General features: G+C 35.1%; 1 protein-coding gene across 2 annotated transcripts in view; it reads left to right on the top strand.

Moving 5' to 3' along the window:
* BRWD1 (bromodomain and WD repeat domain containing 1) overlaps positions 1-13,217 on the top strand; it is a 60,162-nt gene that overhangs the window by 43,855 nt on the left and 3,090 nt on the right. The window contains exons 34-40 of one of the 2 annotated variants that reach the window (XM_075772105.1): positions 45-89; positions 722-868; positions 2,014-2,166; positions 2,436-2,605; positions 4,259-4,494; positions 5,680-5,871; positions 6,340-7,311. In XM_075772105.1, coding sequence (XP_075628220.1) covers positions 45-89; positions 722-868; positions 2,014-2,166; positions 2,436-2,605; positions 4,259-4,494; positions 5,680-5,871; positions 6,340-7,311 — 1,915 coding nt within the window. The remainder of the gene's footprint in view (positions 1-44; positions 90-721; positions 869-2,013; positions 2,167-2,435; positions 2,606-4,258; positions 4,495-5,679; positions 5,872-6,339; positions 7,312-13,217) is intronic. The other variant, XM_075772113.1, reaches the window with a different exon arrangement.

Here is a 13,217-nt window from a genome sequence, read left to right as displayed (position 1 = left end):
TTTCATACATAACTTTTAAAATGATTGATTTTTATTTTGTACAGGATGATGAAAAATGTCTTCCAAGAACATCATATAGAAGAAGAAAAGTGAGTTGGCTAATCTTTACCATATATATATATACCCAAATCAGGTCTGGCAGGAAAAATTAGTCAACAGACTGTATTGAAATTCTGTGGGAGTGATGCTTGGTTTTATAATGATCATAGAACAGATTTTTTTCTGATGGTATTAAGTAAAAGCTTTGTTTAAATGGCTCTTTGCTGTTTTGATGCTTGTATACTCTTTCTGTAGAGTTGTCTAGGAAAATCTTACTTAAGAGTTTGATACCAGTGCTGTTCAGTGTAACAGTTTTCAGTTGTCTGTATGATACTGAAATAAAAGCATTAGTCAGCTGAGATGCTGGGGAATAAATATTTTGAGTGATGGATACTATTCAAATCTTCTGAGAAAATTTGGTATCAGAAGGTATATTTTTGTGTACCTTAGTTATTTAGTATTTAAAACAACCTTGAAAGATAGTAAAAGAAAATCTTATAATTTGTCTGAGTTTATTAGTTGAGGTTAGGAAAAAATCTGGTAGTAGTATAATGCCCATTTTGTTATAAAACAATATGTTTGGAAGTGCATTTTACTGCTGCAGAAATAATTCCAGACATTTTTTCAGGTTTAGTTTTTCTTACTATATTTCAGTAATGCTTTTTCTAATTTTTTTCCCAAGGGACGAGGCTTAAAAAAAGGAAAAAGTGTGAAAACTGGCTATGATGAAAACTGTTGGAAGAAGCAGTGTATGGAACTGGTGAATTTAATTTTCCAGTGTGAAGATTCTGAACCTTTCAGGCAGCCAGTTGATTTGGATCAATATCCTGTAAGTTGTTCTTATTAACCTTGTAAGATATAAATATTATTTGGTTTTTTTTCTGTTAGCATTTGGTACCATAATAAGATCTCCACATTGCTCTTGGAACTATTTGTTCTTTTTATGGCTTTAGTCCCAAACCATCAAAAGAAATTTGCTTTGCTCTGTGCTTAGTACTATGAGCTGTATGCTCTACTGCATCAAGGTAACATCCATCAAAATACTGACACAGAACACAAAACAATTGTAGACCAGTGGTGGTGTCTACGAATATCCTGATACCTTAAATAAGGTTTGAAACCACTCACAATCTTTTTTTCTTTTTTTTTTTTGCTTCTTTTCTTACTGTCCCTCATGGGGAAATAATTTTAGATAAATTTCTATGTTCTTAATTAAAACTAGTTTCTTGAGTGACAATCCACAAAACTTGTTCACTGGGCCTGAGCTATGAACTTGATTTGTTACTTTTCTTTCTCTTAGCTGTTCGTGGTATTCTTGCTACCTCTTTGGTCTCTTTTTGTCTAAAAACCTAACAAACTTCCAAGGAAAAAATCTTGTTAACAAGCATGCAACTGTTTTCCTATGGACTTCATATCTTGAGTTTTAAAAACACCTTGAGGTTCTCTAAAACTCATTAACAGGAGAGAAAGAGGTGTTTTGATATGGTTTTGGCTTGGTGTTTTGTTTGTGGTGTTTTTTTTTTTAAACCAGAACAGTTTGTTTCTCATAGCAAAATGCACGAGGGAAAGGATTATATGACGATTTACAGCGGTCTCATTTCTCATTTTGATTAACAATAAAAACGTTGATATGCATGTTATTGTTACTGGGTAGTTTTTATTGAGGAAACTCAGGAGAATTAAAACTGGAAATCTGTATGCGTAAGCATGTGACATTGTATCAACTTATGATCTTCAGAAATTCTGAAGAATGCCTTCAAAATGAGCAAGAGTTTCTATGGGATAATGTAGTGGAGACTTTAAACTAGTCACAGCAGAAGTGGTGTTGTCTGTTCTTGTAGGTGCTTCTGTTTCCAGTTGATGGTTAAGATAATCTGTGGTCATCGTAGCTACCCTTAAATTATAGAAATAAAACTCAAAAGTGTGGTTTACCCTTCTTACCTTCTTGAATCTTTTTCCATGTGTTTTGTCTAGGACTACAGACATATTATAGACACTCCAATGGACTTTGGAACAGTGAAAGAAACTCTGGAAGCTGGAAACTATGACACTCCAATGGAACTGTGCAAAGATATAAGACTAATATTTAGTAATGCAAAATCTTATACTCCAAACAAAAAGTCAAAGGTAGCTGTTAATATTGGGGGTTTTATGCTTGTCTTAATGAAATGAGGTATTATTTTGGAATCAGTTTGTTTATCAGTACTTTTGATAAAGCTGCTGGTTGGATAGATAGTGGGGAGAAGTATGACAAAAATATTTGATATGTTCATTTCTTGTTTATCTAGTGTTACATTGTGTGCCATGCTTTTTCTTTTCTGTACAGTTTTTAATTTTAGAAATGTTATTCTTGGATGAAAGGTTCTGTTTTTAATATAAGCCACTTCCTTACCTAGATTTATAGTATGACCTTGAGATTGTCAGCACTATTTGAAGAGAAAATAAGAAGAATTGTTTCAGATTTCAAAAATGGTCAGAAACAGAATGAAAAACTACGAAGAAACCAGAGGTATACCAGAAGATTTCATAATCAAAGCTCAATGCAGCATCCTACCAAAATGCTCAGGTAACCAAATTATGAAGATGTAGAGATATATCACAGCTGACTAATATTCACTGTCGTATTTAGTCTATCAAGAAGACAACAATTAGTTTATTAAATGGTTAGCTAACTCCAGCAGGACCTTTTGTAATTACTTCTCTTGCAGTAGGAAAGACACAAAAAAAAGGTGAGGGTTTTTTTTTTTCAGTATAAAACTGGCTGTGAAGCAGCAAAGGGACTGGAGAGTAGAAAAGGCTGGGGTTTTTTGCTTTTGTTTTTTTTTTTAAATATTTCAGTCAGGAAATCAATATTTAGTCTGACTGAAATAATGAGGAATTAAACAGATTTACTTGCTGTGTATGTTACGAAGGTTACAATGCTGCATATATTATGTGGTTTATCATGTGCAGAAGAAAGTCAGCCCTATGGAATTCACAGAAAATTTCACTTACTGTAGTATTCTGTCGGTAGCTAGATATGCCTTTTCTCTTTTGAAGGAAACCAAGCTTTCGACACAACTGCTGGTTGTCATGATTAACTCCCATATTCTTAGTTTGCATATAGGATGAAGTGAGACAAAACCCCAAAAGCTAAACATGGTAAATTGAAACTGAGCTTATACATTTCTGCTACTGTCCAGCCTTCTCTGGCAGTGAAAGAATAGGAGTAAGAGTTTTAAGAAGAAAAAAAAAAATCTAAGAATACATTTTTTGCCATGTTTGGTTTTCTTGTCTTAAAATTTCAGTGGATTGCTTCTACATTTTCAAATTCTAGTATGCGTATGTGTTGGATTAAACTCCAGGTATACCTGACAATGAGCTTTAAGCTTTACTGGGAGTATTGCTTGGGTTCTCATTTCTTCCCAGTGAAATAAACACACACATATCAGGATAGGCAGAAATTTTCATTTCAAATGCCACTTCTGCTTGTATCTGAAGAATTGTATGTGGCTTATTTACAAGTCAGTAGTGCTCAGCAGGACTGAGATTTGGGACTAGCAAAACGAGCATATACATTTTGTGTGCCTAGATGAGTATCTGAAAACCTGCAACTCTAAGCAAGCAACTGACAAAATAGTAGGTCTAAATGTGAAAAGTGATTTATCAGGACTGCATTTAGCACTCTAGCATCTATAGTAAGGAAGAACAGAATTGGTGAGTTTCTTTACAAACATGCATTTTATTTTAGACCGTAAACTTTCTCTACAGATACACCTTCTTTGTGTCTTTGGAACTCAGTTTATTGTGGAATAATGTTAGTGTGCATAGCACTGAGTTTGAGGCTTATATGCAATTAACAAGAGACTGGGAATTCAACAGCAATTGAGGCTGCTGTTGCAATTTCCTGGTAAATGATAAGAGGACGTTGTTGTCTAGAAGGCATTCAGTATTAATGTCTTTGTTTCTCAGAGCAGAAAAAGAATGTCTCCTCTTGTATAACTTCACTAGAAGTGTAGACTGTGATTTTAATGAAAGTACGTAATGCTTATCTTTGTCAAAGTTAAAATTGTCCCACAGGATTTTAGCTCACAAATCTAACTACCCTTCCATAAATCTAAAATCGTATGGCATACAGTTAGTTAAGCTTTCAGAGAGAAGTATTGTTAAATATGTAATTGCCATTATTTCTCATAGTTCTACAACCTGTGTTGCTTTTTCTTCTTTCCCCTTTCACTAGAAATTTGAAGCAGAAACCATTAAAGTCTCAGGCAAAAATTGAATCTGAGCAGGAAGATTCTTTTACTCAACCTACCTCAAGCAGAGCCGCCTGTGTTGCAAGCCATAAAATGAATGCTAGCAATTACAACCATAGTTCCTCTGGTGAATCCTCTGATTCTGCATGCCTGGCATCCTTTGAAAGGAATGGAAAAGCTAGATCCACAACACTAACAAATTGTTCTGCATTATCATCAGGTCAGAAATGGAATCTGTTTCAGATGAGGATTTTCATCTTGGTCTTATCTATGAATTGTCCATTAATGTTTCCTTTCCTTTATAATTGCTGTAATTTGCAATTGCATTGTAAATTGTAAAATGAGGTTTGCAGTTTTAAGATGAAATTTTTTTTAGACAAGTTTTCAGTGCAAGGGTGGTTTGTTTTTTTTGTGGAATACCGAATTTTGTATATTTTAATGAATTTTGGTCACTTACTACATTATTGAATGTTATAAAAAGATCTGTGTACTAATCATAGACATTTCTGCTTTAAAATCCCATAGAATGCAGTAAGTTTACTTAACTTCTATTAATTAAAAAGCTTGCACCTAAGTGGAAGTCTATCAATAGGATAATTTGCTTTTTAGAGGCAGCACGTCTTGGTTGTATATCCATTTTGCAGTCAAGTGGATGGTATTCTTTTTTGCAGCTTTTATATGGGGTTTCACAACAAAGCTGAGTTGAGTAAGATTGATGATGATAAAAAGTTGACGTGCTAACTACATGCTTATTGGATGCTCTTAAGTCTTACCAAATAGAACGGCAGAATTTCTTCATTTTGAGCAGCTGTTCTAGGAGAGAGGTTGTAGTGAATGGTTGTCTCTTGAGAGGAAAGTGCAGTGTGTTTGATAAATGGTACTATATAAAATAAAGGTTATACACCCATATGTGTTACCTTTAAGATATTAATCCAAAATTAGCAAATGACAGAAGTTCTCTGAGATAGAAAAGCGTTCCTGTCTTTTCCTTCTTCTCCTACACCTCACCTTGACAAAAATTCAGCTTCATTCAATGAATAAGAATGCAAGTCCTGGTAAAAGAGATCTGTCACAATAATTTTTTTGTTGGTTTTTAACATGCTTTTCTCTTAATTCTCTTAATTTTCTCTTAATTCCAATTGTTATTTGGAAACAGCTCTGTTATTTTACTTGAAATTTAAATACAGGTTAAAGAAGCTTCCTGTCACTGAACACAGTATAAATATGGAGTGGTATGTTTTGTAGAGCTGTCGGTTTCGTACATGTAAGACTTTAAGGCATGATAATGTATTGTGAGATAATATCATAAGGAAATTCTGAAGATTTCCTCAATCAGCAAAATGTAGCTCTTAATTGAAAGCTAACTATGTTTAGAATTCTAATTGACAATTATTTTCTTTAACAGATAGCGAAATAGAACGTTCTTTGGTTTCTTCATCTACTTCCTCTTCATCTTCATCCTCTACAAGTAGCTCGGAAGACAGCAAAGAAAGCTCTGCGGCTGTTATGTCACCTCCACTGCACAATGGTGTATGTAGAAGAAAGAATAGCAATCGTAGGATAACTAGGAATCGAGCTGCTCAGAGAAAACAAATAGGTAAGATTTGAGTAGTTTTCTTGTGAACAGCAAATAACACAATCGTGTGTGTGTATATATAACTAAATAGTATTTTTTAAATTGTTGTATACATAAAATACTATTTTTTGATTGGTGGTGGTTTTGAAGCTTTCAAAATTCTACACTCAACTTTTAAAAGATTATTTTTCAGTACTTAGGGGAGGAGGACAGAAACCAAGAGCCTATTAGGAATGTCTTGCAACATTTTACATCTTAAATATAAGTAAAAGCCATAATTTGTAAAGAAGTTCCTAACTTTAACAAAACTAGAATGAATCCGGTATTTATGATATAGCTAAATAATTTCTCCTGGCAGAAAACAGAAGCACATAACTATTACGAGGAGTATATTTCATTTGCCACGTCTGTGGGTTGAACCTGTTCCACATTTGACAAGACTTAAGAAGGTGCTATTTTTATATTTTAATATCTCCTTTCTTTTTACAGGAACACTTCTTCAGGAGAATGGGAATACAAGAAAAACTGTCAGGAAAAAGTTATATGGAAGTGACTCGGAAAATACTTCAGTGGCGACATCCGAGTCGCTCAGTAATAGTACTGGTAGACATAGAAAAACTCCACGCAGAAGTGCTGCTGTGGCTGCTAATAAGTTAAGGCTAATGAGTGATGTGGAGGAAGAGGTTTCAAGCTCAGAAAGTATTGGCATTGGATGCAAGAACAGAAAACTGCCTCACCGAAACGCCTCAGCTGCAGCCAGGCGAATGTTACTGGAGGGGTCTGAGGACGATGTAGGCTTAAAGTCTGAAAGTGAAAAAGACCTAGAAGAGCAGCTTACCAAGAGGAAAACTCTTTCTCAACCTGGTTCATCTGTTGCACGAAGAAGATTTGTTAGTGAATCTGAGAATGGAACTTCGGATTCTGAGACAGAGATGAAGCAGAAAACCTGGCAAAGCAATGGTCATAAACAGTTACGTGGGACAGTCCAGTCTGTATCTCCCAAAATAAAAAGTCCCACCCTGGATTCAGAGGAGGACTCCAAAAGCCGTAATTCAGAGGATGGGAGCAGTCAAAAAACTTCTGACCAGTCAACATCTGCACATAATAAGCCTGTAGTGAGCAACTCTGAGGATGAAGTGGATTCTGAATCAGACAGACAGAATGGCAGAAAAGCAACTGGTCTGCAGCTTGCTGCTCCTTTAAAAAAAGCAAAAGTCTTAAGTGATTTAGAGGACACAGCAGAATCTGAAGCAGAAGACAGAGAGGATGGGAGAAGTTTTGCCTCGGAGAGCTCGGTGCAAACTAGAATTGCAGGGAGTTCAAAATCTGGACCTGGTGCCAGCTTCAATCACTCTTCCGAAACAGAATCTGAGACCGATTCCAATAACAGTAATTACTGTGAAACTTCTTCAAAAGTGAAAAAGAGGAAGAGAAAGGGAAAACCAAAAGTCATTAGAAAAGGTAAAATTTTTAAAGTTAATGCATCTTACTCTTGATACTGACTAGATGAAGGAGACAATGTAACATTAATGAATGGATAATGGCAGGGAGGATTTGGACTATACAAAGTGTAATAGTGTTCCTTGTTCTAAAATAACTATAAATGGGGGAAGGAGAACTGTAAGGTATGATGATGACAGTGTCTAGAAGTCTAGACAGGTTTGGAACTGGGAGGTTACACAGCACTGAGAGAAAACTATTAGAGTTTGGTGTAGTTCTGTGGTATTTAGAATTCAGACTGAATGCTGGTCGTTCTTGTGCAATTCAGGTGATACATTTCTCTGTGAAAAACATGTCATTAAATCATGATTGTTCTTTCCATATTTAACTTGCACTTGCTTATCTCTGTAGCAGTATATAGTAACTAATGTTAAAATACCCATTCTGAAGTAATATTGCTGTGCATGCATGTTGTGACTGTCAAATTTGAGAAACACTGGCTTTCAGGTTGTTGGCACAAAACTAAGCAATGTTCTTGAGGATGCTATGAACAAAGTTCTATGGTATACAGCTCAAGGTAGCAGAAAATCTCAAAAGGAGCAGTATGTTATCTTTCTTTGGCATGTTCCTTGTTTTGAGAATTTCAGTAACAAAAACCGTCTGGTTTGTAGTCCTGTTACATTGAGTTTGTGGGTAAAGTAATAATTCTTTCTTTAGATTATCTTAATTTTCTGTTGAAATTTTCTGTGCTAAAGCAGACTTAAAACAACTGTTTTCACTTAAAATAACTTTATTTTTATTTCTAGTCTTTCAAAATTAATTTGGTTGAAATGTGGTTTAATTATTCTTACTTCCAGGTTGCACACTGGAACCTGTAACTTGATTTGATTTTTGGATTTTTTTCTGTCAGTGATGTGTAGTGTCCTTAAGGCAGAGAGGCACTTTGCTGCTGTATTGGTAGTGGTCTGATGCATGGCTGGCTTTTGCCAGATTTAACATACAGCGGTTTGGGTGGGGAGGTTGTGGGGAGGGGGGTGCTGTTACCAATACCATGGTGACCCTCCTATTCCTTCCTTGCTTTAGTTTCATAGGTTCATGGGTGTCTAAGCAGTGTTGTATCTAATTGAAGCACCATGTCACTGCTTTAACTATATTATCATACTGATAAGATGTTCCATGAGATCTCTGTAAAGCAGTTAACAACAGCCAACTGAAGGGCTGAAATTCCAAATGATTGTAGAAGCAAGATTTACCATTCCACTTGTTTCAAAATGTTTAGTTCTTTGCTTTTTGGTTGTTTCTTTTTTCTGTAATTTTGCCTGTCACTTAATTGTTTGTGTGTGCTGGCTGACACATTATGGTTTGGAGATTCAGGGGTTTTTAAGCGTATTAGAATGATACTAAGATTAATTAAAACAAGTTCTATACATTGTGTGTCTTCATATTGTTAGGAGATTGGTCCTGGCTTAGAATTTGAAGGACTGTTCAGAGGTTGGTGTTTGGTCTAATCCTTCCAAACCTGTCACTGAATCACAGAGACCAGATTATGAACCTCTAAAAACTCCTTAGGAATTTTAACTGTGGTTGGGGATTTTGGTGGGTTTGTTTTTTGGTTTTCAGGTGGTTTGTGGTTTTTTTCCAAAAAAAAAAAAAAAACCCAAAAAACTTTCTGAAAGATCTTAAGCACTCTTAAAAGAGTTGACTTGAGAGAATAACTGTAAGTGGCAATAGATGCAGTTGGATCATTAGCTTTTTCTGTATCTAATTTTCCTCAAGTGCAAGTTGTCAGTATGCTTTATAGTGAGTAAAGCAAATTTTTCAGTCTTTGAGAGCTCTCATGACTTGCAGTTGTCCTAAAAAGGAAAATGAATATGTTCAACGTACAGGATTGTATTGTGTGAACTGTTGCACACACTTTTACATAGCCTTTCTTTTTATTTTCAAGACTTCATTATATAGCTTTTGTTTTACTATTATGCTGCAAAGACTAATCTTTCCCAGCGGTCTTCCTCACCCACCTGCCTCAGTCTGCATTGTTTAGCCTTAACATGTGGGTTTACAGGAATTTAGTGCCCTGCAAACAGTTATCAAGAGGCTTTAAGGGAATTAAAGAAAAAAAAAAAAAGGTACTCAAGCTCAGGGGGCTTGGCTGGTTCTTTTCCATACCAAGCATACAAAACAGAATTAAGCTTTTCTGCCTCACATAATAGTTGATCAGAGTTGAAGACTGTCATGTTTTGGAGCAAAAAATCTTATCGGTGTTTGCACTTACTTCCTACATCACTTGATTTGGCAATTGAGAAAAGAAGGAGCCATCTTCAGTACTGCATTATAAAAGAGTAAAATCTTTCTGTCCAAGCTGCTTCCTTTCCAGTGTTCAGTGTCAGCTGAATTCTGCCTTGCCAAAAAATGTGGGGGAAAGGATTATTTTCGACAGCATCTTTTTTTTTTTTTTCCTTCCAGACCGAATAAATTTTTAACAGCCTTGGAAGTTTGATTGTTTCACATTTTTGTGCCCTCTCAGGTAGTGGCTTTGATATGTTTGTAATGTAGCGATTTAAGAAGAGAAGATGATTGTCCCTTAAGATGAATCCGTCTTGACAGTTTTCCACAAGGAATACTTATTTCTTTTGTACTAAAAAGATCTTAGTATTTGTAGCTGCTAAACATACTGAAGACATTTCTTAGTGTTTTAACATGAGCAATGTGAAAGGATGCCAGATGGATCTGAGGAGCAGCAATACAGAGCTGCTGAGTTCTGCAATTGGCTCTTGAACTCTAGACTTGTCAGAACTATGTTGCCATAGTCACTTTCTAAAACTTAAGGAAATTGGGAGGGGGGGGGAATCTTTTAATATCTTTATAGAATTGAAAATCTTACTTGAATGTGTTTCATATGTCAACTCTTGAATCAAATATAAAACTTTTGAGGGTTTTGTTGGTTTTTTGTTTTGTTTTTGGAGACTTGTACCATTATTTTCAGAAGATTTGAAGAGACTTCTAATACAGCAAAAAGGCAAGGTATTTGTACAAATACTTCATCTAGTGGGAATTTGTAGCTTTTGGATTAGGCAATTGATAACATTTCCCTTACCAAGCTTGTCTAATGTCTCATTTTTAAGGGGAAAACAAGACTGGTTAATTTTTTTAATTTTCCTTACACTTTTTGTGTAAACATTTCCCCTGAAATATGTGGAAGCTGTCACACTGGGTAGCCAACATTGAGCTTTTGGTCTCTTTAGCTTGTCATTTGAATGCAATGTGGATGTTCTAACTGTTTATATTGTGGTGGTTTAAAGCTTGATGAAAATCTGGTTTCTCTTTCCTTGCCAATTCTTTAACACTATTTAAGCTGTAGCTTCTGCTGTAATGTACCTTTTATGCCCATGGGTGTGAAATGTTAATTTGTCTTCCAGCTCTAACATGGAGTAAAACTCCTCTTACTCACATTTTATCTCTTAAACTTTTTGGAGGATTTTTGTTGTTGTTGTTGTTAATTCTCATTCTTTTATAATTCTCATCCTTTTACTTTGTCCGTAGTTTCTTTAGCAATCAGTGTTCATCCACTATGTAAAACTGCCAATCATAAAAGCAAATTCAGCGCTGTTTTCCATGTGTAGTTGGAGCCAGACACTGGCAAGTATCAATATGTATTATCAGTTGCCTAGGGCTGCATTTGCTTAACAATCAAATGGCATTATCAAAGATATTAATGAGAATTAGTAAGAAAATAAATGTTATATTTTTTACTTTAATATCCATCTTTTTGCTTTAAGGAGGGCTCATTTACTATGAACAGTCTTACTTCATACAAAATGTTTAACATCCTCTGCCCTGTATAACCACCCAAATGTTGAGGTGCACACGCAGTAGAATGTCAGTTTTTTGTTTGACCAAAATTTTTAATGATGCCCTTGTAAAACTCTTAAATCAAATGAAGGCACCCCATCTAAAGGAAATCCTTAAGGTAAGTATGGAGCAAGAGCAAGTATCACTACATTTTTACAAGACCATGAAATATGTTCTTTAAAAGTCAGTAAGGATAAAATACAGTAATGAATACTTGCATTGTTTGGGTCTCGTTGCACAGTCATCTGCCAAGAGGGTTCACTATACTGTTAACTTAGTAAAAAACTTAATGTTTCCAGTTTGTTCAGAAGCAGGATGGTTAAGACATAGGGCCAAGTTTGAGGCTTCTTTAATGTGAAAGTGGAATACATCATTGTCCTACACAGTGTTCCTTAGAGGCAAGTAACTTTCGGGCATTTAGTTTTCTTTACATTGTGAGTTACTCCCCCTGTTGTTTTGTTGAAACATGAGTTGTCCTGTATGTGAACTGATAGCTAGCTTTGGACAATGTTTACTGTAAAACACAGTATTTATTTTCCATTTCAGTTTAATCTTTAATCTAATTTGGGATATTGACACAGGTAGTCAATTATTTTTAAATTAGCAGATGCCCTTTCCAGCTCATTTTTTCTCCTCAACAGTCAATAGATGCTACAACAGATGTGCTGTTAGCACAGCCTAGTTTACTGTGGTTTGCCAAACTGATGCATGTATCACTCTTTTCTAAGGAGTCTGATAGTTAACTGTAAATAGGAAGCTAAACTTGTTTGTACTTCTAAATTTTTTTGTTAGGTACTGCTGGAGTACATGCATGCTTTTATTTAAATACATACATATAGGCATATATGTATTTATATAGTATCTATTTTCAAATATATGTTTTTATATATAACTATACGCTAAGCAATTTATGTGGAAATTTTGGGGGTTTTGTTAGTACATATTTTTTATATATATATTTACACACACACACTATATAAAATATAGTTTAGTACTGTAATGCATATTAAATTTTGTATAATATATGTTATAGATATATAGTATGGTTTTGTATATGTTAAAAAAACCTAAAGCAAAGTTTCCACATAAATTGCGTAGCTGGTCAATAAGGGTTGGGAAATACTTTGTGGACTGTAGCACACCCTGCAGATGAGCTGACTGGAGGGACGGCTGGGTATTCTACCCAGTGTTGCAGCCTGGACTTCCATGTTTAGAGTTTGATGGCATGAACTCCAGGACCGCTTGTCACAATGGTAAACTTGATGGGCAAGGCCTTCATATCTTGGTGCCATTCTTTTAAATGTTCTCCCAGTTTTTGTTGGTAAGTGGAGTTTATTTAATCCTCCCTCTGCCTGCCTGGGCAATCTGTTTGTACCTTTGCAGCACTTAATTCAGGAAGTTCATTGTGTAGTTTCATTAAGCTTTAATTAAAAAATAAGATGAGGTTCATACAAATTTACTTCTAATTTAAGATTTTGTATACAAAGTATAGATTTAATATTCTGGTAGTGTGTTGCAGAAAGCCTGGAATCCTTTAAGCTTCAGTCTTGCATTCCGTCTTACAAATTAGCTGCTGAAATTTTGAAAATACTTCATAATCTGTTTATTATGATAAAGGCTTTTTTCCTCAAAACATGCATCTATAAACAGCTAAGCACCTATCTCTGTGAAAAACTAGCTAAAATCATTGTGTGCATTCTATTTATTTTTTTTTTAAGCTGCCTTTCTTGGAATAGTTCCAGGTGATGTCTTTAAGTTTTAAACATTTATTTCTTCAGATGGCCAAAGGGGATTAAGTTAGCACTCAGCATTAACGCTGGGCAGTCTTTTCCACCTTTCCAGACTGCCCTTCTAGAATGCAAGTATAGCTCAAACCAAATGTAGGGGAATCTTAATCCTAGGGTTGGGTTATACATTTACACACTTACTAGCTGGTCAAAATGTCTCTTTGCACTAGTAACTTGTGTGCTGTTGTTTGCTAACACTAGTATGTTATGATGTATCATTACATTTACTTACAGTATTTTCCTGTTTTGAGTGTAATTTACCTTGTTAAAGTTCTTTGCTCCTGCCTGTTC

Source organism: Balearica regulorum, chromosome 1 (genome assembly GCF_011004875.1).
Source record: "Balearica regulorum gibbericeps isolate bBalReg1 chromosome 1, bBalReg1.pri, whole genome shotgun sequence".
Taxonomy (NCBI): Eukaryota; Metazoa; Chordata; class Aves; order Gruiformes; family Gruidae; genus Balearica; species Balearica regulorum.
Note: the sequence above shows the minus strand (reverse complement) of the source record. Positions and strands in the feature narration are given on the sequence as shown.